This window comes from Patiria miniata, unplaced genomic scaffold (assembly GCF_015706575.1).
Source record: "Patiria miniata isolate m_02_andy unplaced genomic scaffold, ASM1570657v1 HiC_scaffold_17, whole genome shotgun sequence".
NCBI classification, from domain to species: domain Eukaryota; kingdom Metazoa; phylum Echinodermata; class Asteroidea; order Valvatida; family Asterinidae; genus Patiria; species Patiria miniata.
In genome coordinates this window covers 10,299,955-10,327,096 of record NW_024037055.1, presented here as the reverse complement: position 1 = coordinate 10,327,096, position 27,142 = coordinate 10,299,955, and the positions used below count along the sequence as shown (strand labels likewise).

The 27,142-nt window shown below is 40.3% G+C and overlaps 1 protein-coding gene across 1 annotated transcript; it reads right to left on the bottom strand.

The window, feature by feature from the left end:
* Positions 1-1,187: 1,187 nt before the first annotated feature.
* Positions 1,188-25,053, bottom strand: LOC119723791 (protein IWS1 homolog). The gene is made up of 15 exons (XM_038194652.1): positions 24,841-25,053; positions 19,492-19,625; positions 17,696-18,698; positions 16,633-17,092; positions 16,058-16,127; positions 15,143-15,191; positions 12,914-13,121; positions 11,108-11,255; positions 9,951-10,033; positions 8,615-8,744; positions 8,237-8,354; positions 7,701-7,815; positions 7,207-7,269; positions 4,376-4,487; positions 1,188-3,401 (listed from the first exon to the last, which is right to left on the bottom strand). Exons 1-15 carry the CDS (start codon positions 24,860-24,862, stop codon positions 3,273-3,275), a joined length of 2,844 nt encoding a protein of 947 aa, XP_038050580.1. The 5' UTR covers positions 24,863-25,053; the 3' UTR covers positions 1,188-3,272.
* Positions 25,054-27,142: the final 2,089 nt, after the last annotated feature.

Here is a 27,142-nt window from a genome sequence, read left to right as displayed (position 1 = left end):
GCTATGGATCGAAAGATCTCTGGTTCGAATCCACCGATGCCCCTATTTAAATGACTGTTTTTCTTCTCCAAAATTTAACAGCTACTTTTTCCTGCATGATTTCCCATTTTTAGCATTTTTACCAAAGCGGGGATACTTGTGGATGGACTCCATGGCTTGTGTGCTACCTTGTAAATTGGTCCCAAATACAGAGTACATTGTATGCCAAGTCTCTGATATTTCGCTTGTCTGGCACCCTATCCAACAAAATTGTGCGAAGAAAACACATATTTCACAATGCATGGTGTGTAACTACTGCCACAATAAACACATGTGTGGGAGAGCCATCACCGCGTTATGGGGCAGTTTTTATTGTTAGGCAAATTAGGACCGGGTTATGGGGGACTTTCTGCTGTCCCCACAGCGTCTTCAGTCCCCATAATACCGTGGGACAACTTGTGTACATGTACAGGGTTCCTTAAGGGGTAGAAAACACAATAGAACAGTAAACCCCATAAGGAAGTCTTTAGAAATCTATCTACCCCATAAGGGGAATGCTATGGAGTTTGAGATTTCAGTAGGAACAAAGGTCTTCCCCAAAAGTATATGTGTGTCTGTGCAAGTGTGTCATGCACACATGGCAGTGTCGACTGCCCACTCACTGGTAAGGGAAAATCTGTTCATTGACAGCTCATGAAATTAGAGGTCACTGTAGCATCCTTGGATAGGGCGGTGGATAATATTAGTTATCTTGCGAGCGCGAGTGGAACACGGAATAATGTAGTGCATCTGTGTCCCACATACCACGAGGCCGAAGGCCGAGTGGTATGTGGGACACAGACGCACTACATTTTCCGTGTTTCCACGAGCGTGATAACGAATTTATCTTCAAGCAAATTTGACGCACAGTAAAAGTTGGAACACGCATGCTGTGTAACCTACGCACAACTGTTGAATTCCCAGTGAATTGTGCAGCACTAATCGCGTCACGTAGGCTTAGAATAGCGCAATACGCGGAGTGCGGTATGGACCGTGGCCGTGCGGTATGGTTATATGTAGCACGGCTTGTTGCCATGGATCGACCAATCAGGATCGAGGATTCAAGTTTGCTTGAAGATAAAAGAGAATATCACATCTCCCTGAACACATAACCATTTGTGCCAACTCAAAAAAGATTATCTGAAAAAGAAACTGCACTCGATGCCAGCTTTACAAAGTCCAATTCTTTTAACCTTTATTTACAAAAAGTGTGACATTCCGAACAAAATTTAGTTTTTATCATTTTGATACAGATCAATATCCTGTCCAACATCCTATGCAATAGATAGTCATCTTCATCTTACTTATACATACATGTCACTCAAATACCTGAGTGCCGTTCCATTTAGCCACTCTTCCACACAAATTCACTTGGCCAATAGCTATGCGTCCCCACATTAAAAAACAAAATTGAAGAAATTTTCCAAAACTTCCTTAAATGTTGTTAAAGAAACTGAGCTGTTTCCAGCATACAGGTTCTCCATAGCCCATAGGATCATTTATGATTTTTGCCCAGACACTTTCCAACAAATCTTTAAAACCCAACTTCAAGTCATAATGAGACTGATAGGATACACCCTATGGAATTATTCTAACACAAATTTAGGAGGAAAGAAATTAGTGTAGGTTATTTTACTAAATGATAAATTGTCAAACTCGGGTCCTTTGTACAAATGCGAACCTGAAGTGTTATTCTGGGCCCTATTTCATAGGTCTCACTCTGCTAACCACAAACGTTGGCTGACAGCGGCAAGCATTTGCTTACCAGAAACAGCTTACCAGACACGAAGTCATGCAATGTATATATCACAAATGTAGTTAAGTCATAGAGCTATATTACATTACTAGAGTGCTTACTCCTCATTCTTACGTGCGGAGATACTTTGAAGCCGTCCTGCGCGCAGACATTTTGAATTCACGTGCGTGTTTGTAGAACATAATGAAAAGATGGATTTTGAAAGTGTTCTCTAAATGTATTGCGCAAGAACAACTTACGCAAACAACTTAAGCTCGTCATGACAGTTATAAAACATCACGGCAAAAATCATCTGCAGTGGATACGCGCACGCGTTTGCGTTGTTTGTGCAAGGCAAAATGCAACGTTCATTTACTCATTGTGCGTTTCAGTTTTGGGCATACATGCATAGGTTCCAATAACGCACCTGCATAGAATACAAACGCAGATATGCAAATAGCTGTACACAATTTTTGAGTTTTCCCATAGGTTTGTGCACAAACATGGATGCGCCCAGCAGGCATCACTTTGTACAACCAGTCAGCACTCTAGTAATGTAATATACATGTAGCTCTATGAGTAAAGTCTATCACAAGTCTAGTCCAAGAAAAACACAATCCTAAAAGTGTCGGTGTTTGGCAAGCAGATGTAGAAAACGGAAAATTTTAGCCCCGACAGAAGCATTGCATTCATTGTGTGTCGGCCATTTTGGAAAACACAGTAAACAACTCAGGAAGACTGTTGGCCTTTGTTGCCAACATGCGCCAACAGTCGTTCCCACGGACCCCTGAAGGCAAACGGATATCCAACGATTTGTTATTATTAAAGAAGTACTGTTTCCATCCACTTGCAACCTTTTCGTTTTTTCAATACACTGTATCCAAATGTACATGATTCCTCTGAAATAAGAGGGATTGATAAGACCACATGATTCTGTGAAAAGATTGTGACATTTATATTACCCACTATTCCATCCAACATTTCAGGTATTTCTGCCTTTTTTTTTTTAAAACAAATCCTTCAATTCATTCTCATTACCCAAGGTTAAAAATGTTGCTTTAAACCTAGATTAGGGTCATTTCAGCAAAGAGATAATAAACAAAACAAAACAAAACTTGTAATTTCTAAAAACCAATACTTTAGATAAAAGCTTTTCAGCAATTTCCCCCATTCCTCCCCCCCCCTAAAAAAATCTCTTGTGAGTTAAATTCCTGGATCTTTCCCTGATCTTGAGAAAAGGGGTGGGAGTTAGGTTGGAGATGGGGAAAGAACAGTATAAATCGATCCGCACAGACTCTTGGCAGTCCCAAATAATGTCAAGAAGCACTGTGACAACGTGTGTGCAAATCAACTGTTCAACGACGTTTACTGAAACCAATAGCTGACAAAATACTTCAACTATTACTGGGGGCCTCCATGAGAGCACACTGTTTTCGAACTAGTTTATACCATCTCCTTCCCCCAACTCCACCCATCCCAACCCCCTTTTTTCCAATAGCACCCCTCTGGTTTCACCCTTTTAGAGGGCCACTTTACGCCCCTCAATACTGATGGAGATAGCACGTGGGTTCTTGTTCTTGCTCCGCGCTTTGGCGTCTTTGAAGCGTTTCAGATGCTTGTCTAGTTTGGTGGGTTCTTTCTTGCCACTCTGTAAAGAAAAAAAATGCAGACAAGTTTTTATCCTCCGAAAAGACTTGTCAAGTATTGGGAAGAAAATCTACAAGCATATTTGTTTCAGGTTCTGGATGCAGACTGGCAGCTTTGTCTCCAAACTTGATACATGGGAATGGTTGTTTATATGTATACATGCTAACTCAAGAATTTGATTGGGTATAGTAGTTTGTAGGATTTAATGACCACTGAAAAATATTTCAAGGTTGTAATGGTGAAAATATGAGTAGGAACTCTCTGATTAGTCCAATGGGCAGGCTATTCATGAACCAAAGAGACTGCTAGTGAGTGAACGTAGTCACAATCAGAGACCATGGAGCAAATTTGGAGATGTTTTAGATGTTTTCTTTAGCTTGTGTAACAAAAAATGAAAGGCTAAAAAAAAATTTACGGTTAGTTTCGAATATCCGGTTTCTAAAATCAAAATTGAATAGTTGAATTCCAACCAAATTTCAAAAACTCTGGATTTTAATCCCACCTCTACTACATTCCAAATGATTTGTTCCTGAATGTTTGAAGAAAATCACAGTTGCTGTGAATTTGGACTTTTTCTATGCATATGGTAGTTAGAAGCCTAATGGGGTGTGGATTGGACTCTTCAAGGAAGACACACAAGGAAGCCCTTTGGTCAGTAATAATGAGCAGGGTCTCACTCAAATTGGCCCGAGTAGTGGAGTTGGGTCCTTCCTGTTCTTTGTATGTATCCCTTTTTCCCAGTTGGGGTGAATGCCATCAAAATGGTGCATCCCGTGTTTGTACAATAATGAGCATGAACAAGTTTTCAGACAGATAACCATGTTTATAGAGTAAACATACATATCACATATCACCCCACGTATCATTTCTAAGGCAAGAATCTTGGCACTACATTTTAGCACAGTTTGTAGCAAGTCATGTGTTATATTGTGGTATCGTATTGCCACTATACGGAACAATTTAGTCCTCTCTTACCTTGGAGAATTCTTTCTCTACGTTCCACTTTGGTCGGACCACATAGTCCTTGGTAGATGGTAGGGGTACCCTGGCTCTACCAACCCAACCCTTGTCTCCAGGTCTCAAGGCCCTGCAACACAAAGGAAAACACTGTTAACCCTAAGCGCTGAGATATATTTACCTAAATCTTCCTAAATCTTTACCAAAATCATCCACTTTTCAGAGAGCTGACAGCACATTTTTTACACTCAAACTTTAACGATGTACTGTCAATGCTACTTTCTGAGTTTCTCCCTGAAAAAAAACCAGATTTTTTTTTTTACATTGCTTTGTTTCTAGCTATACCGTAGTTATTCATTTTGTCAGCAGGTTGCAGATGCCAAAAGTAGCACAAAAGCATAGCTGCCAACTATTACGATTTTTTCGTAATTATTGTAAGAATTGTTTGTTAAATTACGAAAATACGATTTGCCACTAAAAAATTACGAATTTCCCATTTTCTCCCTAACAAAAAAAAAATACTTGTTAAGTATCGTTTTTGACCGAAAACTTCTGGCGAAATGTTGCGATAATCGATGGACTGGTGACAAGTCTAATAAGCAATGCGGTCAAGCACCTGATAGACATCAATGCAGTGTGCGCAGTGGAGTATTTGAGGACCAGACTAAAAATATTTTTCAATGGTGTGCCATTTGTGTGCATCTCGTGGATGTGTGGTTGGGTGTGTGTACTGTATGTGTGAGTACTTTTCAATGACGATCGTGAGCACATTTGGTCGCTTATTGCCGGGATGAGACCCATCAACGCGACATTTTAATCATGGAATTTAATAAGAGTATGGTTGGAATAATTGGTAATAGAGTTTGAGTTTATCACAACGTCCAGAAAAGATAAATCAGCATGCGTTTGCAAGGTATGTTGGCGGGATATTTCTATTGCATACGGTGGCCCTAAATCATTGTGTGTAAAATCACGATACGAACTCGAAACTCAACATCGATAGCATGCATCTCAAAAAAAAAAAAAAATGCGCACATGTTATTATTGTTATTATTTATTTGACTTCAACAAACAAATACAGACAGTAAAACAAAATGAATTTTAAAAAAAATTATTAATATTTTTTTTTCGAAGTGGCTATCATTACGGCAGCTGTTGTTTAGCGCCCTCTACGATACTTTTTTGATACGCACGCAGGTATATAATTATTTGTTTCTCCACGTTTTAGCGAGCAGTGCGACAGCTCAGACGATAGAGGGTAGGATTTTGCACCGCGAGGTTGCGTGTTCGCATCTCAGTTTTGCACTCGAATTTTTTTCCTTTTCTAACCTGAGGCTTTGGAGGATTTTTTTTAAAAGGGAAATAAAGTCCGAATTTCATAACGTTCAAATTCACTTTTTTCCTTCTAATTTTATATTTTCTTCTCATGTTTTTATAAAAGTTGCAGTACTACCGTAACGATAGAAAATGGGGATGCGTTACGGCTGCCGTAATGATAGCCACTGCGTTTGTTTGTTTTTTCTTCTCCTTTTTTTTTTTTTTTTAATTATCTTTTGGCCTACAGTACATTATTATTCACAACAAGAATGGTATACACATGTAAACCATGTACCTGTACTCGATGTTGGTATAAAAGCTGGTACATACACTTTTGATAATAGGAGCAGTTGAAAATGACCGCGCGGGTTGATTACTCATTGGGATTTTGAAAAGTTGGCAGCTATGCAAAAGTATCTTTTTGTGAAAATTAAACATACAACACGAGAATTTGTTAGAAGAAAAAAATGGAATTTGTTGAAGACCACAGACAGTGTATCTTTAACACAGGCCTCACACAATATAAGTATTATCATCAGGGATGTAGCCAAGTCTATCACAAAGTCCCTGCAAGTCCATACAATTCATCCAGTCCCAATTCAACTCACAAGCTATTCAAAGGAGCTTTGACAAAGGCATTCCTTTGTTATTGTTCATCCACTGTTACTTGTGAATGGACTTGTGATGGACTTGTGACAGACTTGACTACATCCCTGAATATTATACATCAAGTGATCTTGTGTGGAGCCAAAATGTGTTCAAAACCAGTCACAAGGAATATATCGTTATGTCTTAAAGCTATGGTCCATCGTTTGCAGCCATCCGAAAAAGTAACTGGCGTATTATTGTTGAAAAACATACTTGGTTGAAAGGTAGTAAGTGGACTAAACTCCCTGAGACATTAATCTTTCTGGCAAGCTATCATATTGAAGTAATCAACGAAAGAAGGCCTTTCTAACGGTGCATCTTAAGACGCACCGTAGGAAAATTTAAATTAGTAGTTCGTTTTGTTATTCGGCGAAGCGCGCGCAAGCATTGGCACGATGCACAGGCGCGCGTGGTTGCTATAATTCGTCAATCAGTGCGCGACATCGCGTATAGCTGCGATTCAAAACAATTCAAAACATGATTCAGCAACTTTTGATTTGAAATTGAGATCCTAGAATGCTGTTTTTCTCGGAATATACAGCTGAAGCTGAGCTGAAACTTCATCAGGTTAGTTGTTCAGTATCCTTCATTAGATTTTGAACACTTCTGTTGCTTCAAACGAACAAAATGCACAAATTACAAATGATGGACTATAGCTTTAACAGGCGTCCAGAGCTATGGCTGTGTTTATTGTCAACATATGCCCACACAGTGTTAGCTGTCATTGACTTTGACATTAGCTCATGACAAGATATGCATTTGCCCTTCTGCCAAGCACACGGACAATTTATTCTGGAGAATTGAAAACTGATTGTGTATTGTAATGTAAAACTATGGACACTGGACGTTATTTAAATAGAACTTTGCTCATGACAAGTACCTACCTTTCTTCCCCTGTGAGTGCTGTCTCCATGCTATTGGGCTTGTGTGTAGCGCCATCTGTCGAACTGTATGTGAGAACAGGACAAACAGGGGAAATAGGACATTCACTTTTCAATTGTGTTTGTTCTTGTAGACCACATTAGACCGTTTGCACTGCAGCCATGTTTGAGGTGTGTGCTTTTGTTCAACAGGGATATGCATGAGCAGACCTCTTGTGCATTCATTGTTAATGAATTGACATAACAAAACACACCTCCAAGATGGCTGCTGAATGCAATCACTCCATTTGAAGCAATGGCTGCGGTGGCAACATATGTGCATGCATGTGAAATAGGTCCTTAAAATTGAGGTGCCTTGCAGTTTTAGAAAACTGTGTGCAGGGCCAAATATGGACCCTGTTTGTAGGAGAGTGCTCCAAGCATTGCAAGGACACTCTGAAACTGAGCAGACCAAACCAAATTTTCTGTGTCAACATGTGCAACATTGATCTACCTACCTTAACCGTCTCTTTTTGACTGCTGATAGCTGGGCTAGATCTCTCTCCTGACGCTCCTCCTTGCTCATGGAATGAAAATTGGCCTCAACTCCAAAGATTGGTCGTGACCAATCATCTGTGTTGACAAAATAATTAACAGGTGGTAACTTTCAGGTGGTAAAAAAATCCTGTGTGCATTTTGGTACCAGATATGTGCAAGATCTCTGTGGGTATGGAGCAGCAGTCAATCACCGATTGCAGTACCTGCTGCTAGAATTATTAGATTCAAGTTGGCCAGGCAACCAAAGTAGTTCCATGGTTGAGTGGTTTAGACATCATCCGAGTCCCACTCAACAAAACTGGTTAATTATTTTCTCCTTGTTTATTCTCTGCATTCTATATACTCAGTGTTGCGCTGTCTCACATCACTGAGTAAACAGTGCTAATCAAGTTGCGTCGGTGTGGTTCAAACACATATGTAAGTTTAGCAGCTAATCAGAATGACTCTTTTCAACTTAACAGCCAATCATAGATCAGGGTGAAGACACTCTGCTTACTGATTAGTCTTCCTGCTAAATCCCTACAGTGTCGCAGTTCCTTGGGATGTCTGTACAGGCACATGACTGCCTTGCCGATACCGCTGGTTTTCAACATGTGCTGGTCAATTGGTGGAAACTGTGAAATAAAAGTCAAGGTGTGATTTAACAGCGCTGCTGACAAAACAAATTGTTAAAAAAATCTGCTGAGAATAAGTGACAAATTTAAAAAATGCTGCAAAGTCCTTCCAAATCTCCGGGAGGATTTTGGAGGATTTGGAAGGGTTTAAGAAGAACTGGGAAAATTTGGGAGGATTTGGAGGGGTTAAGGTTTATGACAGGAGTCATTTTTTGTGTTTTGAGGCATGAACCCAATTAGGAGAGGGGGATATGACCTACCTCCTTGAGTACTCTTAGAAGGCTCTCCCTGACATGAAGGTTGGGTAGACTGTGATCTGGAAGTGGCATGAGCCATTCCTTCATGACTCTCAAGATGCCACAGTCTAGGAACGCTATCTGCAAGTCTTGCCTGTTTTCAACATCATAGAAACAGAAAATGAGTTCACTATTTTTACCCCAAAGCCATCGTTACCTCATTAGCCTTCCTGTATCCTTGTAACTCACCCACTAAACACAATTTTAATTGCACATTGTTTGTTAATAAACTGTTGAGTGACATCAAGCCCCATGTAACACATTTGTGTCTGGGCTTTTCATTCCTCCCCAAACCTCCTGCAGCCGATTTCAAGAAACTATAGGTAATTGCGTAACTCCACTTGCGCCACAATTTATTGGGTTAGTTGCAATACATTTCACACTACGCAACATTTCAGTTATGACACGTTTCACAAACGTTTGATAATGCGCAAGTCCGCGACTTGTCCAACAACATATGGCATGACTTGCCAAATCATTTTAGGTGGCGTAAGTTGTGGCGCAGCGACTATAAATGAACTATTTTACTAGCAAAATGTGATCATCGTGGAACCAGTCATTGCACAACTTATCAAGGTCGATACAAGACACTCACAGCTGTGTGTTTGAGTTAAGTGAATTGATATTTTACTTGTGACAGAGAATTTATAGAGTTGCCACATGATTCCGAAGAAAGTTGGATAAAATTACTTTTAAAATGGCAGTTGGAGGGGATTCAAAGACTGTTTCGTGACATATTATCCTCGTCCAACATGTTGAGATTATTTAAAACATTACGCAGCTTAAGTTTCGTGAAATCAATCGTTCAAAATCAATCAGAAGTTTACTGCACATCTGTGCAACATATTTGTTGTAACTTACGCACTGTTTCGTGAAATCAGCTGCTGAAGCCCAACAAAGTTTGGAGGCGTACATGTAGAAATACTGAACCTATTTGTTTTCATAGTCTTTCATTTTCATTACAACTATCAATGGAGTATGGATCGTGTAGTTTGGTGGCTTGACTTTTAATAGCGGAAACATTGGACCAAACACTTAATGACACACAATTTACTTTTGCTTTACTACTGCATATAACTGGTGGACTCTTTGTTTCATACATGCGTCAGTCCATTTTCATGTGTTCCATTTGTAATCTATCTCCAGTTTAGGGATTCTAGTAACTGCTAAGTTTCTTGTGAAAAAAAAACAATTTAACACTTTTCACTTAAGTACCTGAGAGTTCCTTGTCAAAAATTATTTCATGTCAAATATATAAGCAACTTGTTGCAAAAGCTAGCCAAGTCTTGTTGGAACTCACTTTCTAAGTTGAGACATCACAGAAGGCAACATCATTAACTTCTTGGTGGCTGCTTTCCTCATCTGATTTAATGAACGGTCTTCCTGCCATTGTAGAAGAGAAAATAAATTTACCCAGTGGTTAAATTACCAATGCCATTATATGCAGGCAAGCAGTTAGCATTTTAAGAGTGTATGTTTTCATGTTATACACCATGAAACATAACCAAGAGCTTAGATTTGTTTCAACAGTTGTGCATGGTGATGATGGACAAACAACTGAAATATTCCTTGGCTTTGAAAAGTTAAATGCGAGGGTGGGGCTGGAGTGGGGGGATGTTGGACATCACTTGACAACAGCTGGCACTGTTCTTGACACAAACATGGTTACACATATGTATACATATTATGAAAATGAACATATCTACTCTTTATGTTCATTTCCTGTTACATTGAACTCTCTTAGCTGCAATTTGCTTCTTTACTTCCACTTTGCAACACTACTGTTACTTTTTTGCACAGTCATATCAAAAGAAAGACACTGTTATCAGTCATTGTCAGTGCAAAAGTCTTGGGGTATGATCCTGTGGCCCATCCCCTCCGTCAACAAATTGGGGGGGGGGGGAGGGATTTCCCCATTCCTGATAGGATTTACCTACATGAATGCATCAAAAATCTACTTTTATGGTCTTTAGTAATAGGCTGTCTTTTTTTAGCAAACGACAGCAGTTGTAACAAGACAATCTTCTAGGTTCAAACATGAGCGTCACCATCATCAGTATTAAGTAGGATTGTTAGGGCGTTGTACGGGCTGTTTGGTTCAGATTCTTCCAAAAGCACCAAATTCAGATTCAGATTGCTCGACCCTGAAAATACCTGAAAAGTGGTATTATTTATGATTCTAGCTCATTTAGTTCAATTGACCTCTGACCCAGTTGGTGGCCATATTGGATTTTGCCAATACGGCGGCCCCGTGGGGCGCCCGACTTGGCGCCCATCAAAAATCGAAATAGTATGGCATGGTCGACATCTGTGCCAAATTTGGTGCTTTTGGAAGAATCTGAACAAAAATATCGCTAAGACCCCCGGCAACATAAAATCGTCAGTAAGCCTCATTTCGTTGGATTCCATCACAGATTTTAATTTTATTATGTTTGAGCCCCTCCACCATTGACTTACTTTAGAAGCCTCCTCCATCTGTTTAATCATAGCAACGATGATGTCATCGTTGTCGTTGATGATGTCACCGCCCCGCCGACGTTTCCGATGCATTTTGTTCTCAGCTTTTTTCTTCTCCATCATCAGGTCAAAATCAGACACGAAATCCCTGTAGATTCAACATTCAGATATTTCTTCATAAGGAAACAAGAAGTCGATTTTGTTTGTCGAAGTCGATTTTGTTGTCATCCTGTATGCTACGAATTGAAACATCTCACGTTGAAATATCTTCTTAACAAACGTTGATCCTAACTCACTTGTGTCTTTTGGTAAGTACTAGATCCACCAAAATCCATCACTGACCCTGCTTCACATAATGCATTAGGACCAAATCCGCTGAAATCCACCACAAGACCACCACTACTATAGGTGGATTTTGATGGACTTGGTACTCATGGCTTGCCTACAAAAATCCCTGAACTGGGGAAAAAGATTTTGATGGATTTGGGGTGGTTTAGGTTTGAGGAAGTGTACCTGCCTGTAGTGGTGCTTGAATATTTCTGCAATTTCTGACTTAATCTCAATGAGTATTTCAGCTAAAACCTCCTGAATTCCCCCAAAATAAAATCCACCAGGAACAAAATGGCGTATCAAGGCAAATTCTTTTAGGGGTGTGCATCCAAACCGGGTACCCGAGCACCCAAAAACTGATGTCAGGAACCGGTTCCAGATTATGGGATCGGGTGCCCATAACCAACGTAACAAATTAATTGGTAACTTCTTAGAAGATGAAAATGAAAGGTTTTGAATGCCATTTGTGGGATTTTTCAAAATGAAAACCAGGCTACAAGGAAAACCAAAACAGATGTCACATTTATGTGCATTTTAACGCACGACAGATGACGCTCACGACAGTTGCAGTTTACACCGTAAAGTTATAAAACCCTTCAGACAACTTCCAGGATTTGCATTTTGGGGTTGGGTTTCCTTTACAGGTACCTGTGTTTTACTTCAATAGGGAACCTGGTTCCTGTAGTACCCGTAAATGCACACCACTAAATTCTTTGTGCTTAAACTTTCAAGGGGCATGAAGCGGTAACTATTAAGATCTGGGAATGTTAGTGTGTGTGTATTCATGAGGAATCATTGTTTCACTAAGGTGGGTTGCCCAACCATAGACCTGAGATGTTTTACTTGCAAGCGGCAATTTTTACCTGGTTCTGTGCCCCGTGTTTTTAGGTCATCAGTCCCAAAAGATTGATCATTGCATGTCTTTTAACCCTAACTCCCTAGGGGTCGTGCAAAATTGTATTAAAATTGGAGGATTCAGGACAGTAAGGGTTAAAGGAGGTCACTGAGTTTCATTTGCATGAAACTTATTTCGTGTGCATTTATACTTGAACGTCACTAAACCCATTAGTCCATGTACTGCCCAAAACCCCTGCCTGTTACTCCTTATATTTCCCCAAACAGCCCAAGCACTAGGTTTTTTTTTAATCAAATTGGAATAAATACAATGGCAAATGCATTGTAGTTCATGTGCTAATTATTGTAAAATTGCAAGTAGAAATTTAAAAATAATGAAAGGTTTGCGGAAACACCATGTGCGAATAATTTCTCAACTAAGAGTATGGTTCTGAAAGAACCAGAGGTATAAACTCGACGTTCCGGTCAGTATGCTCTGACCGTCTTCAGGAGAGTGCCTAAACTCTAAGAAAGTGAATACTTAAGTAGCAAAAGGCGAAGTCAATGAAGTGTGAAGTTGCATCCTGTGAAATGTAGAAATTTAAAAGTTATGACTGATATCTTATTGAGGAAACCACTCACGCTTTGGACTTTTCACCATCTTCAACACCTTCGTCCGAATCCGAGTCCTCTGCTGCCAGCGCTTGTTGGCCCTGCTCTGGCTCGGCCTGTTCTCCCTCTGGGAGTTCCTCCCCCTCCATCTCCTCAGGCACCCCCTCCTGCTCAATGGTATCTTCCATTCCGACATTGGCATCATCATCATCGTCATCTTCGTCACTGGAGACAATAGCTGTGGACATAAAAACAAGGGCATTTCCAAAATTCTGAGCCCAATTTCATGGTGATGCTAATCAAGGAAAATCTGTACTTATGATCACAATTCTGTGTTTGCAGCACCAGCTGAGAAATTTGCGATAAACGTAAGGGATACCTGCCCAAATAACAGTAAGAAAAGGAAGGTTGGGGGAGACGCCTGACATGAAGATGTTATGGCACATTCAGAAATAAGTGGGGCTTACATTATTAGCGTGTGAAGCAGTAAGCACATGCCGTGCGTCCAGTTTACTCGGCTCTCAAAAGTGGTACAAAAGCGCCCTCTCTGTTCGTGCACGGAACCCACGAGCACAGAATCTTTAAATTATTCTCTCCATGCACTTCAACAAATTCAATTTTTTTTTCCAAACAAGTTTAGATGTATGTGTATTTAAGGAAGAAATGTTTCTCTCAATTTTGTCTGCAACCCTCTACACAAAGGCTTTTATTTTGGTTTGCTAATGTACAAAGGAGCCACCTGAAATATAATCGGGCTGCAAGTAATTCAAACTATGCAAGGTAATTATTCCAGAACTAAATGTGTTGTCCAATTTTTCATTCAAAACGCCTTGAATAACTTTTGAACTGCTAGAAAAACTGGGGGTGGAACTTGCATTGGGGCGGCAATTTCAGTTAGGGCCCTGTCACACTTCTGCATATCCTAATTCCTTATGAGTTGCGCATTGACATTTTTTTCATACGCAGTCGTACGCACAATACGCACCTCATATGCATCTCTATCGTTTTGTGTAAGTTTTATGTACACAGGCATACGCATGGTACGGCCCAGTACGCTGGATAGTTTTGGGCATGCACAAAACTACGCTGCGTACGCTGTTACGCAGGTCATAAGTTATAAATACGCAGCGCATCGGTCCCGCATCGGTCGAGCGCGGTACGAGTACGCTTTGTGTTCATGGGGGATAAGCCGTTCATACGCGGTAATACGCTGACCTCCTATATTGGACGTATACATAGCATACTTGCAGCGCAGATACAACGCACACTGAACGAACTCATATCGAATGCCGACGTATTGCACGAATTAGTACCGCTCTTCCTGCGAGCGGGCAGCGCATTGTTCTTATTCGTAACTTATGAAAAACGCACAGATAGCGAACTCGCGCACTGCATACGCAACTCATACGCATCTCATACGCAGTGGATGCGCTGAATTCGTTACTTGTTCGCTAGATGTGCGTCGCACATAAGTCAAAGTAATCAAAAAATTTTGACGTTTTGATCGTACGGCTGCGTATTGAAAAATTTTGATAAGGAACTCATAAGGAATTGGGATACGCAAAAGTGTGACAGGGGCTTTATGGGCCGTATACCTGCTCACAAGCCACAATTTCTCGCTAACCTGTGAAATATACCATTAAGCACGTAACTGTCTGCAATTCATCACTTCATACGATAATTGGAGCTTATAAACTGGGCCCTATTTTAAAGTGTACTTGTAATGTCATTTTTGGAAGGAGCCAATGCAAAATAGTGTTGTTTTAATGGAATTCTGAATATGAGCCATTGTTTGCTATTTCTCTTGGGTGTTGCTGAGGTTTTGTGATTTTGATGCCTTAACCCCAAACGATCCCCAACCAGCCAAACTCCAACATCAGGGTTTGTTGGAATCTGTTAGGATGAGTACTGCACTAGTAAACTGACTGTGCTTTACGTGGGTTTAGGCATACCACAAGGATTAGGAATGTTCCTAGTAAATCACCCTAGGGGTTAGGGTTAAAAGAACAGCCAGGTGACAAGACAGATATTACAAATGGGAAAAAATCAATTCAGTTAATTCACAGAATGATATATCAAACTAAAACAAAACAGTTGTCCCAGGAATATGTACATGTAGATAAAATAAACAAAATATTTTTATTGACTTTGTCCCTACCGTTTTGAGGGTAAATCAAAATGGGGTTTGGTACTGGGATCAGGACATATACAACACAAAATCTCAACAACAAAAAAGGTGAAAAAGGATCATTCGTTTACCTGCTCGCTTCTTTTTCACTGGCTGTTCCAGTTCTGCTTCTCCAAAACCCTGTACAAAGAAAGGAAAAACTACATTTAGTAACGAGCAGAATCCTTCACGATAAGGGTGGATTAACTGAAACAATCTTACCAACCAACTAGTCTACAGAGAAGTATGGTTAACTAGAGGGCGAACTTTAATAGAGAAAAAGAATTAGCATGATCAAATAAGACCTGTTACATGCAAAGTGTTACACTCCTTCACAAAACTTGAAATGCACTTACAGTACAAAATTTGATTTCGCATATCTCGTTTTGTTTGTACATGTACAAATATAAACAAGTCGGTTCTCGAACCACGCATCTCCCCTGCTTTCGTGATTATCTGTAAAGAGTGACTTTTGACCTTGGTGTGTGACCTTTGACATCATTATCATATGAAGGTTGCCATGTTGCATCTAATGACCCAAGTTTGGCTCCAATTGGACTTCAACTTTGCAAACGAGACAAATTTTACATTTTCAGACTATTTTACAACTTGACCTCAGATGACCTTTGACATTGGTATGTGACCTTCGACATCATAATCATTACCATATGAAGGTACCCATGTTGCATCTATGATTCAAGTTTAGTTCCAATTGGACTTAAACTTTTGAAATGAGATCAATTCCCCGAAACTGTAACCAAAATACCACGGACATACATACTACATACACTGTACGGACATACATACTACATACACTGTACGTACAGACATAGTGATTGCATAGTCTCTTTCCTGAACAAAGTCCAGGTGAGACAAAAATGGTTACAAAAATTAATGTCTAACCCTAATTTCTTCCACTGTAATCTATATTGGACCAGACCCTCAAGGATGAACATCAAACAAATAAGACAAGCAATATACAATCTGGTAAGTCTTTCTTTTTATACCTCAAATTCTTCATCATCTTCTTCGTCACTTGAGCCAAAAATATCTGCAATGAGTTCTCCTACTCCAGCTCTGCAAAAGAACACAAAACAGGAAAAATCAATACAAATGATTAGCCTTCCTTCTTCAACTTTACCTTGTAACTGCACAGGTTTACCAAAAGACAGTCTGGCCATGCAGTTTGTATAGACATGGTAATGCCCTGCACAGAAAGTCACTTGACCTTCCGAAGCCATGAGCATGGTACTGTTCATTGGGGGGAAAGCGAAATTAAAAAGGCGGAAATTCGAGGTTTAATAGGGTTTAAGAGGACACCTTGGGGTTCACCCCTGCTACAACTTGTATGCCAGTCTGCCTTATACTATGTTGCACACACATACCTATTCATGGAACTTGTAAGGGACGCTCAAAACTTATTAAGTGACACATTTTTGAAGAAGATATCATTGCATATGACAAGTAACAAGATGTCACATATGTTTTACCAACAAAATTATGGTAAAATGTCTGACCCTGGAATGGTCCCTACAAATGCCCCCGTTTTTGTGCTTATGAAGAACTGGTGTGCTATACTCACTCCTCTTCATTGCTCTCATCCCCACTGTCCAGGGTTTCGGCATGGGGTTCGGCCGGACTCTGGGGCTGCTGGGCCTCTCCAACCCCATCCTCCTCCTCATCGCCCCTTTCTGCAAACTCTTCACCCACTTCTGCCAACTCTTCGCCCTCTTCTGCCAACTCTTCGCCCTCTTCTGCCAACTCTTCGCCCTCTTCTGCCAACTCTTCGGCCCCTTCTGTCAACTGTTCACCCCCTTCTGCAAACTCTTCGCCCCCTTCTACCAATTCTTCGCCCCTTTCTGACAAGTCTTCGCCCCTTTCTGCCAAGTCTTCGTCTCTTTCTGCCAAGTCTTCATCCCCTTCTTCCAACTCTTCTCCCCTTTCTGCCGGCTCTTCCACCTCGTTATAGCCCGCTTCTGTCCCTTCTTGTAGTCCTTCGTCAACACTGCGGTCATACGGTTCTGCATCTATGTCATAAGGCTCTGAAAACAAAGAAAGTTTGCCTTGTCACGTTATAGTTTTGCTCATCGTTCCTTAAACCCTTTAGTCACTGCAGCGTTCAAAACCACACTGCCTATTACTCACTTTAGTGCCCGAAACCACCCAAGCACTCTATGTTTGATTGATTCTTCAGTGAATAAACACAATGCAATACAAGATAGTACAGGTGCTAATGGGTTAAAATATCAATTTCTTCCCAGTGCCTTATGGTTTGTTTATTTGCAGCTATTAGCTTGTACATTTAGATAAGATATAGTTTCACTCATGCTAAATACATGCTGATTTCAAAATGTGTTTTGAGTGTTCTAGTAAATGGACACAAATTATAACTGTTGAGTAAACACTGCCAACATGATTGGAACTTACCACCCAATTTTACTGGGTTTTGCACCCCACTGGATGCATGTGTTTTATGTTTTATTGCTGGACTTTGTGAATACGATTTTTCAACACTCCCTAACAGTTTTTATAATCAGCAAGTGTTGTATCACATGCATGACATGGGTACACATATTTAATATGGTGAAATTTTCTGTAAGCAAAGCTTAGTGCAGTAAGAATCAAGAGTCTGATGTAAAGCTTACCATCTTCATCGGAGGCTGCTTGACGCTCTGGATCAGGGCTTTCTGGTCCCATCATATCTGGGTCTGGTTCATAGGCTTCATGCCTGACAGGATGCTGGTCTTGAGCTGCTTCATCCTCTGCGTACCTCATTCCATCTTCTGCAACCTCAGTGTCTGATTGCACCTCCCTGTACTGTTCCTCTTCATGGAAGGCCTCTGTCTCTGAGTCCACACCATCCTCTTGGTGCGCCGTGTCCTGGTATTCCTCCTCCTGTGTCTGGTATTGCTCAGTCTGCTGCTCTTCCCTTCCCCTGTCATCGCCGAACTCCTCTGGTTCAGCATCGCTATCTACATAGTGTCTGGCTGCCTGTCCTGATTCAACATCTTCATTGTAATCCTCATCAGAATCTGCTCGCTGTCTCTCTTCATCCCCTTCTAGTCCTTCCTCTGAGCCATAGGCCGGTTCTTCTTGGTAGTCCTCAGCAGGTTCATACTCTCCTTCCTCAACCTCCTCCCCTTCTTCCAGCTCCTGGGGCTCTGCATCGCTCTGTTCGCCATGCTCCCTGTCGCTCTCATCATTTCTCTCGCCTCCATCTCTATCTTCGTTCTCATCGTCTGAGCCATGCCTGTAAGCCACATTGTCATCGTCACTATGTCTCGCCTCGGTTGGCTCCTCCTCAAACTCATCCTCTGACACTTGCTGGTAATCATTGTCGACTTCTCCTTCCTCAACTGCTTCCCCATCCTGCTCTTCCTCTGATCTCCCATCTTGATCATCATTGTCATCGATTCTGTCCTCCATGCCACTTTCTCTGTCCTCATCCTCCTCCTCGGCCTCATGGTAACCCCCTTCCTCCTCCTCTGGCTCCGCCTCTTGCTCACTGTCTCTTTGTTGTTCTTCCTCATTTTCGTCACTTTGTTGCTCGCCATCTTCCACTTCTGGTTCACTTTCCACCTCCCCTGCAGAGCTAGCATTGTCCTCATCATCATGCCCCCCTTCTCCATCTGATATGTATTCACCTTCCTTCATAAAAATGAAACAAACATGTCAAGAATAAGGACTTTTATGGCATTATTCGGTGTAGTATAAAAAGGTAGGTGCGAGTACTAAAATCATGACACGATGAACAAAAGCGTGATTGAAGTCTTGGACCCACAATGACATCATGCAGCAATGTGTCCCATAACTATGATGGTGCTAGATGGGCAAGGTGCTCATTGGACAATGTGTTTCTAGGTTTGAATTCAGTTCAAAGTGAAGAAACTATGGAAAAGAAAAGGCTTTGGTGTTCAGCTTACTGGGGGTGCAATAATATTGTCGTAATGATAATTACAATGCACGAATACCTCAACCAATAACAAAATCATGACACATGGGTATGAAAAGATAGACTATTTCAAGCATCAGAAGTCTGACTTTGTGGACAATTTTTTTTTGGGGGGGGGGTTAATACAAAAAAATACCCAAAAGGGAACCTGAGCACACTTTAGCAGCTGTACTGCAATTTCACAGATTTCCAAACATTGGAAAATAAACCCAGTTGGAGATACACAGCGTGTGGGCAACTTTATTTTGAATGGGTACAACCAAGGCATAAATGTCAAACAGTCCAAAACTGCCACTGCTGAAGTTCAAGATATGTGCAGAGTGCATGTATTGTGATGCATGTCACATCATCACTAGTTACTGTTATCTGGATATTATGGTGAAACTGTGGTATCACAACACCACATGCAGAATTAAGGGTCAGATGGCTTAGGGGAAAGGTTTTGTGTTGGGGGGGGGGGGGCAAGGACTCGGGGAGGAAGGGGTTTACCTCTAGATCCTCTGCTGGGGTTTCCCCAATGCTTGCTGCTCCTTCACTGTTTTCTGCATCGCTAGCTGGCTGCAAGTCACCTTGTTCCTCATCACTGTGTTCATCTTGGACTGGCGTGCTACCTCCATCACTCCCTGCACATTGAGCAAGTATTACATTACTATTTTCACTGTGGCCCAATTGAAAACTTTACCATTCTAAATTATGTCCAGATTATACATTCCTGATCTTGCTGGGCATGACTGTACAAGTTATATCAAAAACACATAAAGTGATCACCTATTTGACAGAAATTCGCCAAAAAAGAATGCTGAGAAAATGGCGATTACTTTAATACGGACCCCTCTTTAGTTTTGTTCAAGTAAAAGTCTGATGTTTTTGACACCGTTTTTGGTTAATTTTGAACAGGTTCTTGCTGCAGAAAATGCAATATTCTTAAGTGTTTTACGGTAGGTGCCATGCGAATCACGGCAATTTTGCATGTTCATGGTGCATTGCGGTGATCGGCATCTTTATTTTCGTGTTGCGTTTTGTCGTCTTCATCATCGTTTATCTACACATTTCCCTCAAAGATTCAAAACCTTGCCCTCTATCTACGACATACAAGTTGGTTTTTAATGACGCTTATTACATGTAGTTTGGTAAAATTGGTAACTTCAATAATCGAAAAGTGGATTTTTGTTCTCTTATACTAGGAACAGGGCCTGTAACTACACAATCACTAGAAAAACAATTGTTGAATTTGATATTGATAATATCTCAAACGTTTTGCACAAATATTTCATTGATTTTCATACTGATTTCATGCTAAAAACGTGACGCGACGCCTGAGGCACTCCATTTGTGGTGCGTATACCTCTGTGTGCGAATCCACGGACAATTGGGTCATCGCACTTCGGCCTGATTTCGTGGACTTTTCTCGACTCGGACAAAGTACCACTACTTTTAGATCTGCCATTGATCCATCAAGTTATGAGTAATAACAGTTAAGATCTCACTCTCTCTCAGTTACACTAACTTGTTGATTTATCTGGTCAAATTCTCCCCCATCCCATCTGATAACCAGTATAAAGTGGGGGTGTATTCGGAGGCAGAGTCCGACAGATCGTTACTAAGCAAAAACCTTCAGTCTGACTAGGGTTGATGCTATGCTGCAAACATAGTAAGAACATGATCATGTGATTATGGTTCAGATCTCACTCTCTCATTTACACTACATAGGCAGTGCCACTTCTCCTTCAGACTGGGACCTGGAGTGCTCTGAAACGTGTCAAACAAAATCAGGCCCACTTTACTCACTCTTTAGCCAGCAAATTTCTCCAAAAAATCCATTGGGCAAAGAAAAGATCCTCAGTATTTCACCAACCAAGTTTGCAGACTCAACTCAATTTTTAAAGGAGGCATTTCTTCAATATTTTGCACATGAGAGGGAAGTCAAGTGATTTCAAACTGAGGCTAAAGACTAAACTGGTACATGTCCAACCATGGTCCAACTATTTGAAAAGACTGACCTCTTCATTCAGTGTCAATAGTCTGGTGGCTGACTATGGAGAAATGCGAAGTAACTTGAGACTAGTTTCCGGTTCATGCCACATGTTTCTTAAATTCTTTTGGCATGGTTGATTGATGCAGTACTGAAGCAGTGATAGACTGGTTGTTTCAGGTGCTAGTCGATTTTCTTGTTTTGCATGTTTTCAATACCTTAAATTTACGACCCACATACACAGTATTGAGAGATCCAATTTTTCGGACTAGTTCTCCATATCCGATCAAATACTCCCCCTTTTTACCATATCCAATAACGGGATGTCGGTAAAAAGCAAAATCAGACATTTCAGCTTCATTTCTGAAAGTTTCATGACATTCTGATGTCTGTCAGCCCACCACGTATCTTCATTCCTTCCACTTAGTTTGTGCGCATGCGCCAAAATCTCGGCTAATGCCAGTGACTGTCGAAATGGCAGCGCCGCGGAGAGGAAAGACACACCAATTTTCATCTATAAACATCCTGTTCATTTTGCTAGATTAAGTCAAATACATGCCACTGGATGAAATTAAATTTGTTTATTATTATCTTATTATTATCTTATACCATATTTTTTTGTCAAAATTTTCAAGAAAATGTGGTTTTAGATCGTTGTTTGCTTTCCATTTCCATACAATCATCAGCAAAAGGGCCAACTTAAGTTGGGATTTTTGTAATGTTCTCCAGTTTTCCCAAACATGCCACTTATCGCAGCATTTGAATGAGATATTAAAATATATTATCACAGGATTTTCGAGTTATTGTGAACAGGTTTGCATTCCTTAGGTGGGTATTGTATTTGAAGTTTCCGACTGTACCTTTACATGTATGAACCATTCGCTGTCAAAAACGATGTCACAGTGCACGGACGGCCATGTTGAGCCATCCACTGGAGCACGGGCCCGGCTTGCGTAATGCGGAAAATCACGCTGCGCTATATGGGTCAGCGGAAAAAAACGAATACACGTCGGCAGATACTTTGATTTATTTAGTAATTTTCGTCTGGTGCGTTGTCGCGGAAAGCAAGACAACGAGAATGCCCTCCACGGCAACCCACCAGACGAAAATTGAACTCACTTGCGGCACCTGAAAGCGGTGTGGTACCCACATACATCGCGCGCGCAGATTTTTTTGATGTCATCACGTGATGCATACATTTACATAATTAGTAAAACAAAATGGAAGACAGCCGTTGGAACTGGCGTATTTTTACGGACAAGCCACCGAAATCGTCAAGATTTTTCACTTTTTTTTGTGGTCTGTTTCAAGTCGATCATTAGGCTTCGTAAACATGGTAAATGACTGCTGAATGTATGAGGTATGTAAATGAACTCTGGGGTGGGATATTAGAGGTGAAAATGAACAATTTTTGAGAGGCCATTTTTTTAGGGTCTCTTGCTACCACATTCTAACGAATAGGTTTTGCCTCCAGCGTTACATGTGAATGAATATGGAACATGTCAGCTGGAGTTACTCAACTACGCGGTATCAGGTCAACTCGGACCCAAACCAAGTCGGACCCATGCCAAGTCGGACCCATGCCAACTCGGACCCACACCAACTCAGACCCACTACCAACTCGGACCCACTACCAACTCGGACCCACGACCAACTCGGACCCACCACCAACTCGGACCCACTACCAACTCGGACCCAAGCATGACCAACTCGGACCCAGCAATGACTCAATCATTAGTTTCAGAGATTATATTTATAGGTGATCTTAATGTTAGTGCTTATATAGTAAAGATATTCTGTAATTATATTGGGCAGAATGGGGCTTTTAGTTTTGTTGTTTTCTTGTATTGCAGCTGTGTGGAGCGCTATTTTATGATGTGTACAGTAAATACTGTTGCTTAAACGCTTATCGTTTTGAACGTCATAAAACTAAACGTGCTTAGCTTTTTGAAACCATGACCTGTGAAGCTAAACCAAGCGATATTAATAGCGTATAGTATAGGTTAGGCATATCGTATGTCATTTGTACAACTTGATATATACGTGCTTTTTCAAAATCTCGATTTTCTTTTCCAAACGAAATTCAAAGGATTATAATTTTCAGTAAAAAATAAATTACTTGTTTGTTTTTGCAGGCCTTTGTGTCGTCTAACAAGTGGTTTTAAGTGGCACATTTTGTTTCAGTGAGGAAGTTATTAATTTGAAATAACTATTTAGGCCTTTCATTTCATGTATTAAATTGTTTGTTTTTGTTTAATTCACATGCTGGCTTTGAATTTTGTGGGATTTTTTTATGAATCTGTTTAACTTTTAATAATTTTTTAAACTTTTTTCCCCCGTGGAACATCATAGTCGAACATACAGGCAGCTACCTGTAAGGCCTTGAAGGATAATCTTCCCAGAGCTCCAATACTCCTTTTTGATGATTGACAGTGCATCTATTTGTAGGGGATTAAACTTGATCATTTTTTAATTCACATGCTGGCTTTGAATTTTGTGGGTTTTTTTTACGAATCCGATTAACTTTTTATACTTTTTTGATTTAACTTTTTGTTTAATATGGAACCTTCGTTTTTCTTGCAGTGTATGCAATGGTGTTTATGTGGGGTTTTTTTTTAAAGAGATTCTAATAGACTTCGTTTTTATATCTTATTTATTTTATTTATTGACATAATGTTTACTTATATTCATTGAGTTAATAATGTTATGTTTGAAAGTGTTTATGTTTTAATGCCATACTTTCCAATTTTATTTTTCTATGAAGATCTGTCTGTTCTTAATTTGTATACTCGTTACGTTGAAGTTTGGATTAAAAACGAAATAAATGCTGTTAAATTTAGCAAGATGGAAACAAACAAAAATAATAAATAATTAATTACACTTTTAAAGCGCATTTCAAAATAGCATTTCAATGCGCTTTACAACGACAAAAATGTTATAGGGGCCTACTGCTGCAATACAGATATGAGATAATTTACCTTACAATTACAATGAAAATTTATACTAAACAGCATCACTGTAATAACAGATGAGAAGTGGACAAACTTTATGAAATGAATGATTGAAAACGATGTCGAATGATTGAAAACGATGGGTCCGAGTTGGTCATGCATGGGTCCGAGTTGGTAGTGGGTCCGAGTTGGTTGTAGGTCCGATCTTGGTAGTGGGTCCGAGTTGGTCGTGGGTCCGAGTTGGTCGTGGGTCCGAGTTGGTAGTGGGTCCGAGTTGGCATGGGTCCGAGTTGGTAGTGGGTCCGAGTTGGCATGGGTCCGAGTTGGCTTGGGTCCGATGTGGTTTGGGTCCGAGTTGGATCGAAACTAGCCCCATAAATGTGGCCTATTTACTGGACTGCCTCCGTAAACATAGGCCACACATCCACATGTACAAAAATCGTGTCGACGGAGCCAAATTTTGATTTTCACATTTAGGCTTAGTTTGTAGGGTTTTTTTGCTTTAGAAGCATACTCACCCTCTTTATAGGCTAATCAGAAAGTGCTGCCTTTTTCAGATGTATATTTTTCGTGAAATTTCCAGATTCATTTTTACACGTTTGCGTATCAAAATTTCAACATGAAATTTCACAAAAATTAGACATCTGAAAAAAGGCAGCACTTTCTGATTAGCCTGTAAAGAGGGTGAGTATGCTTCTAAAGCAAAAAAAACCCTACAAACTAAGCCTAAATGTGAAAATCAAAATTTGGCTCCGTCGACACGATTTTTGTACATGTGGATGTGTGGCCTATGTTTACGGAGGCAGTCCAGTAAATAGGCCACATTTATGGGGCTAGATCGAAACCAACTACGCCTACGGCATGTCATGCATGTGTCCGGAAACCGGGCAAGGCCTGCTGTAATTGTAAACTCACCACTCTCGTAATTTTCTTCCATTTTTCAAGTAGAAGGTGTGTGAACGAACGCGTTTCGATGATCACTTTAACTCTGCCTTGGATTCATCAGACACAAAACAATATGCCGGCAACAACAAAACGGATCGCAAAACGGGAAAGTCAAAAAACACGATGAACCCTAGGTCCTAGTTCTCTTTATGCGTACCATATTCACAATCAAGAGAGGGCGCTATAGCTAGAGATCGACCCGCGCTGCACTGACTAAGAACTTATATTTTATTTACGTGAAAATTATATATCTAAATAAAGCAGATATCATTAGAAAGCTGGATAGGAAAGCCTGTTATTTATTTATTTATAGTTTTATTTAGACAGGCTAGCCTAAGCAGTTTTAAAAACTGCTATTATGAGGGCCCTGTATGTATAAAATGACAATGATCATGAAAATGAAATAACAAGAAAAACATAACGTAAAGTCACTAAGAAAAATTCTAAAAATTTAGAATGAAAAAAGCAGACATGTAAAACATAGGAATGTGAATATGTAAAGTAAGAACAAATATTAAAATACAGATATGAACAATAATGACAAACTGGACAGAAATTAAATTTTAAAAAAATCCAAAACAGAATATGCATTGCAGGTGTCTTAGAGGGTATTCTTTGTTATTTTGAACTAGTAACAAATGTAACATACAGCAAACTGGAGGTTCATTGTTCAATCAGTTTTTCAGGATAAAGCTTGAATGGTCCCTTGCAGATTCTGTCATGTGGCTCATAGACCTTATGCGCTATGGCGGAGTACCCGGGGCAATGGCTTTGTATTAATATTGCATGGATAGGCATGTAAACCTTTTGTGCATTTGTTACAGATTAAAATAACAAAGAATACCCTCTGGCACACCCGCAATGATAATACATAAGGTATGAGAGGCAGTCGAACCCCATCCCGCGGCGCATGTACTGGCGAAAGTTGAGACTAGACTAGAATGAGATAATCCCAGCAATATGGTTGCTAACCGCAAAGCGTCGCCGTTGTTAAGAAAAGCTAATCCGATTACGTACATAGACGCTATAACGGAGCAGTGAAATTCATGCACCCCCCCTAAAAAAAAATGGCATTTCGAACGTTGTGTTTCTCAGAAAATATGGTCGGTATGATTGAAATGTTACATTCTAACTGAAGAAGAAATTCTAAACTTCATACTGGTTACTGTCAAAGCTGTACCTTCAAGTCTGGAGGAAATCGTTCAAAAACTTCCCCAAATGTATGTATTTATCCCAATTTCTAGGAATTTATCCCAGTTGTTATTTCACGAGTAGTTGAACACTTATATCATCTCAGTATATTCCGAATTTCAGCTTAATCTGTTGTTGCGGACGCTAGTGTTACAACGTGAACCATCTCCATGGAAAATTTCGAAGAGAATCAAAACAATTATTTGCCGACCCAACCCCATGTGCATTGCTCAGCAAAGCACCGTAGGCGCTACGGCCCGGCTGACCGATTTCGGCCCAGCCCACAATGATGACGGGCATATTATTAGCACGGTCACTCGGCGTGACATGGCTTGGGTCTCGGTATCGACCAATGGAAGCCGGCAAAAAGGTGATATACGTTAATTAACAAGTCATGAAGGAGGTTTTTATGCGAAGGTTTACCGCACACCGTAATTGATAGGAACCTCATTAATATTCGTGAGGCTTGCAAAGATTGATAGCTATCAGTGCGCACGCCAGTGTTACAATTTTCAAAATTGCAAGTAGCAAGGCCTATTTTCCCAATTTCAACGGAAACTAAAGAACATATCACAACGACTTTTAGCACATACTTGGATCATTATAGGGGAAATAATCCTGAAAGTTGCATTAACATACGGTTTTTCAAACTGGAAATATTAATTTTCAAAGATTTCACCCCCAAACGTGACCATGTCTGTCTGTGTACATGTAGTTTCATTCAAAATAAAGTGTTACGTAACCTTTAGAAACTGCCCTTCGCAACCATATGGCTGATCAAGGCAAATTGTGAAGAAGAACAAAATATCTGGAAAGTAGGGCTATCATCTAAAAAAAAAACAGGAATTCTCTGGCCTTATCGCTAATTGCCGACTCCAACTGATTTCCGATCGCAGCAAATTCTAAACCGGGCAGGATGGATGGACGCCAAGTATATTAACAAAGCTGTGAAACCTTTTTTTGGGGGTATTCTTCGGGGGGGGGGGCTGCATTGTGCCATGCTCCCTCCAGGAATTTGCTCCACTCTGTGGACAATATTGTAATTTTAACTTTAACATTCGCAACAAACTTTATTTCTGGC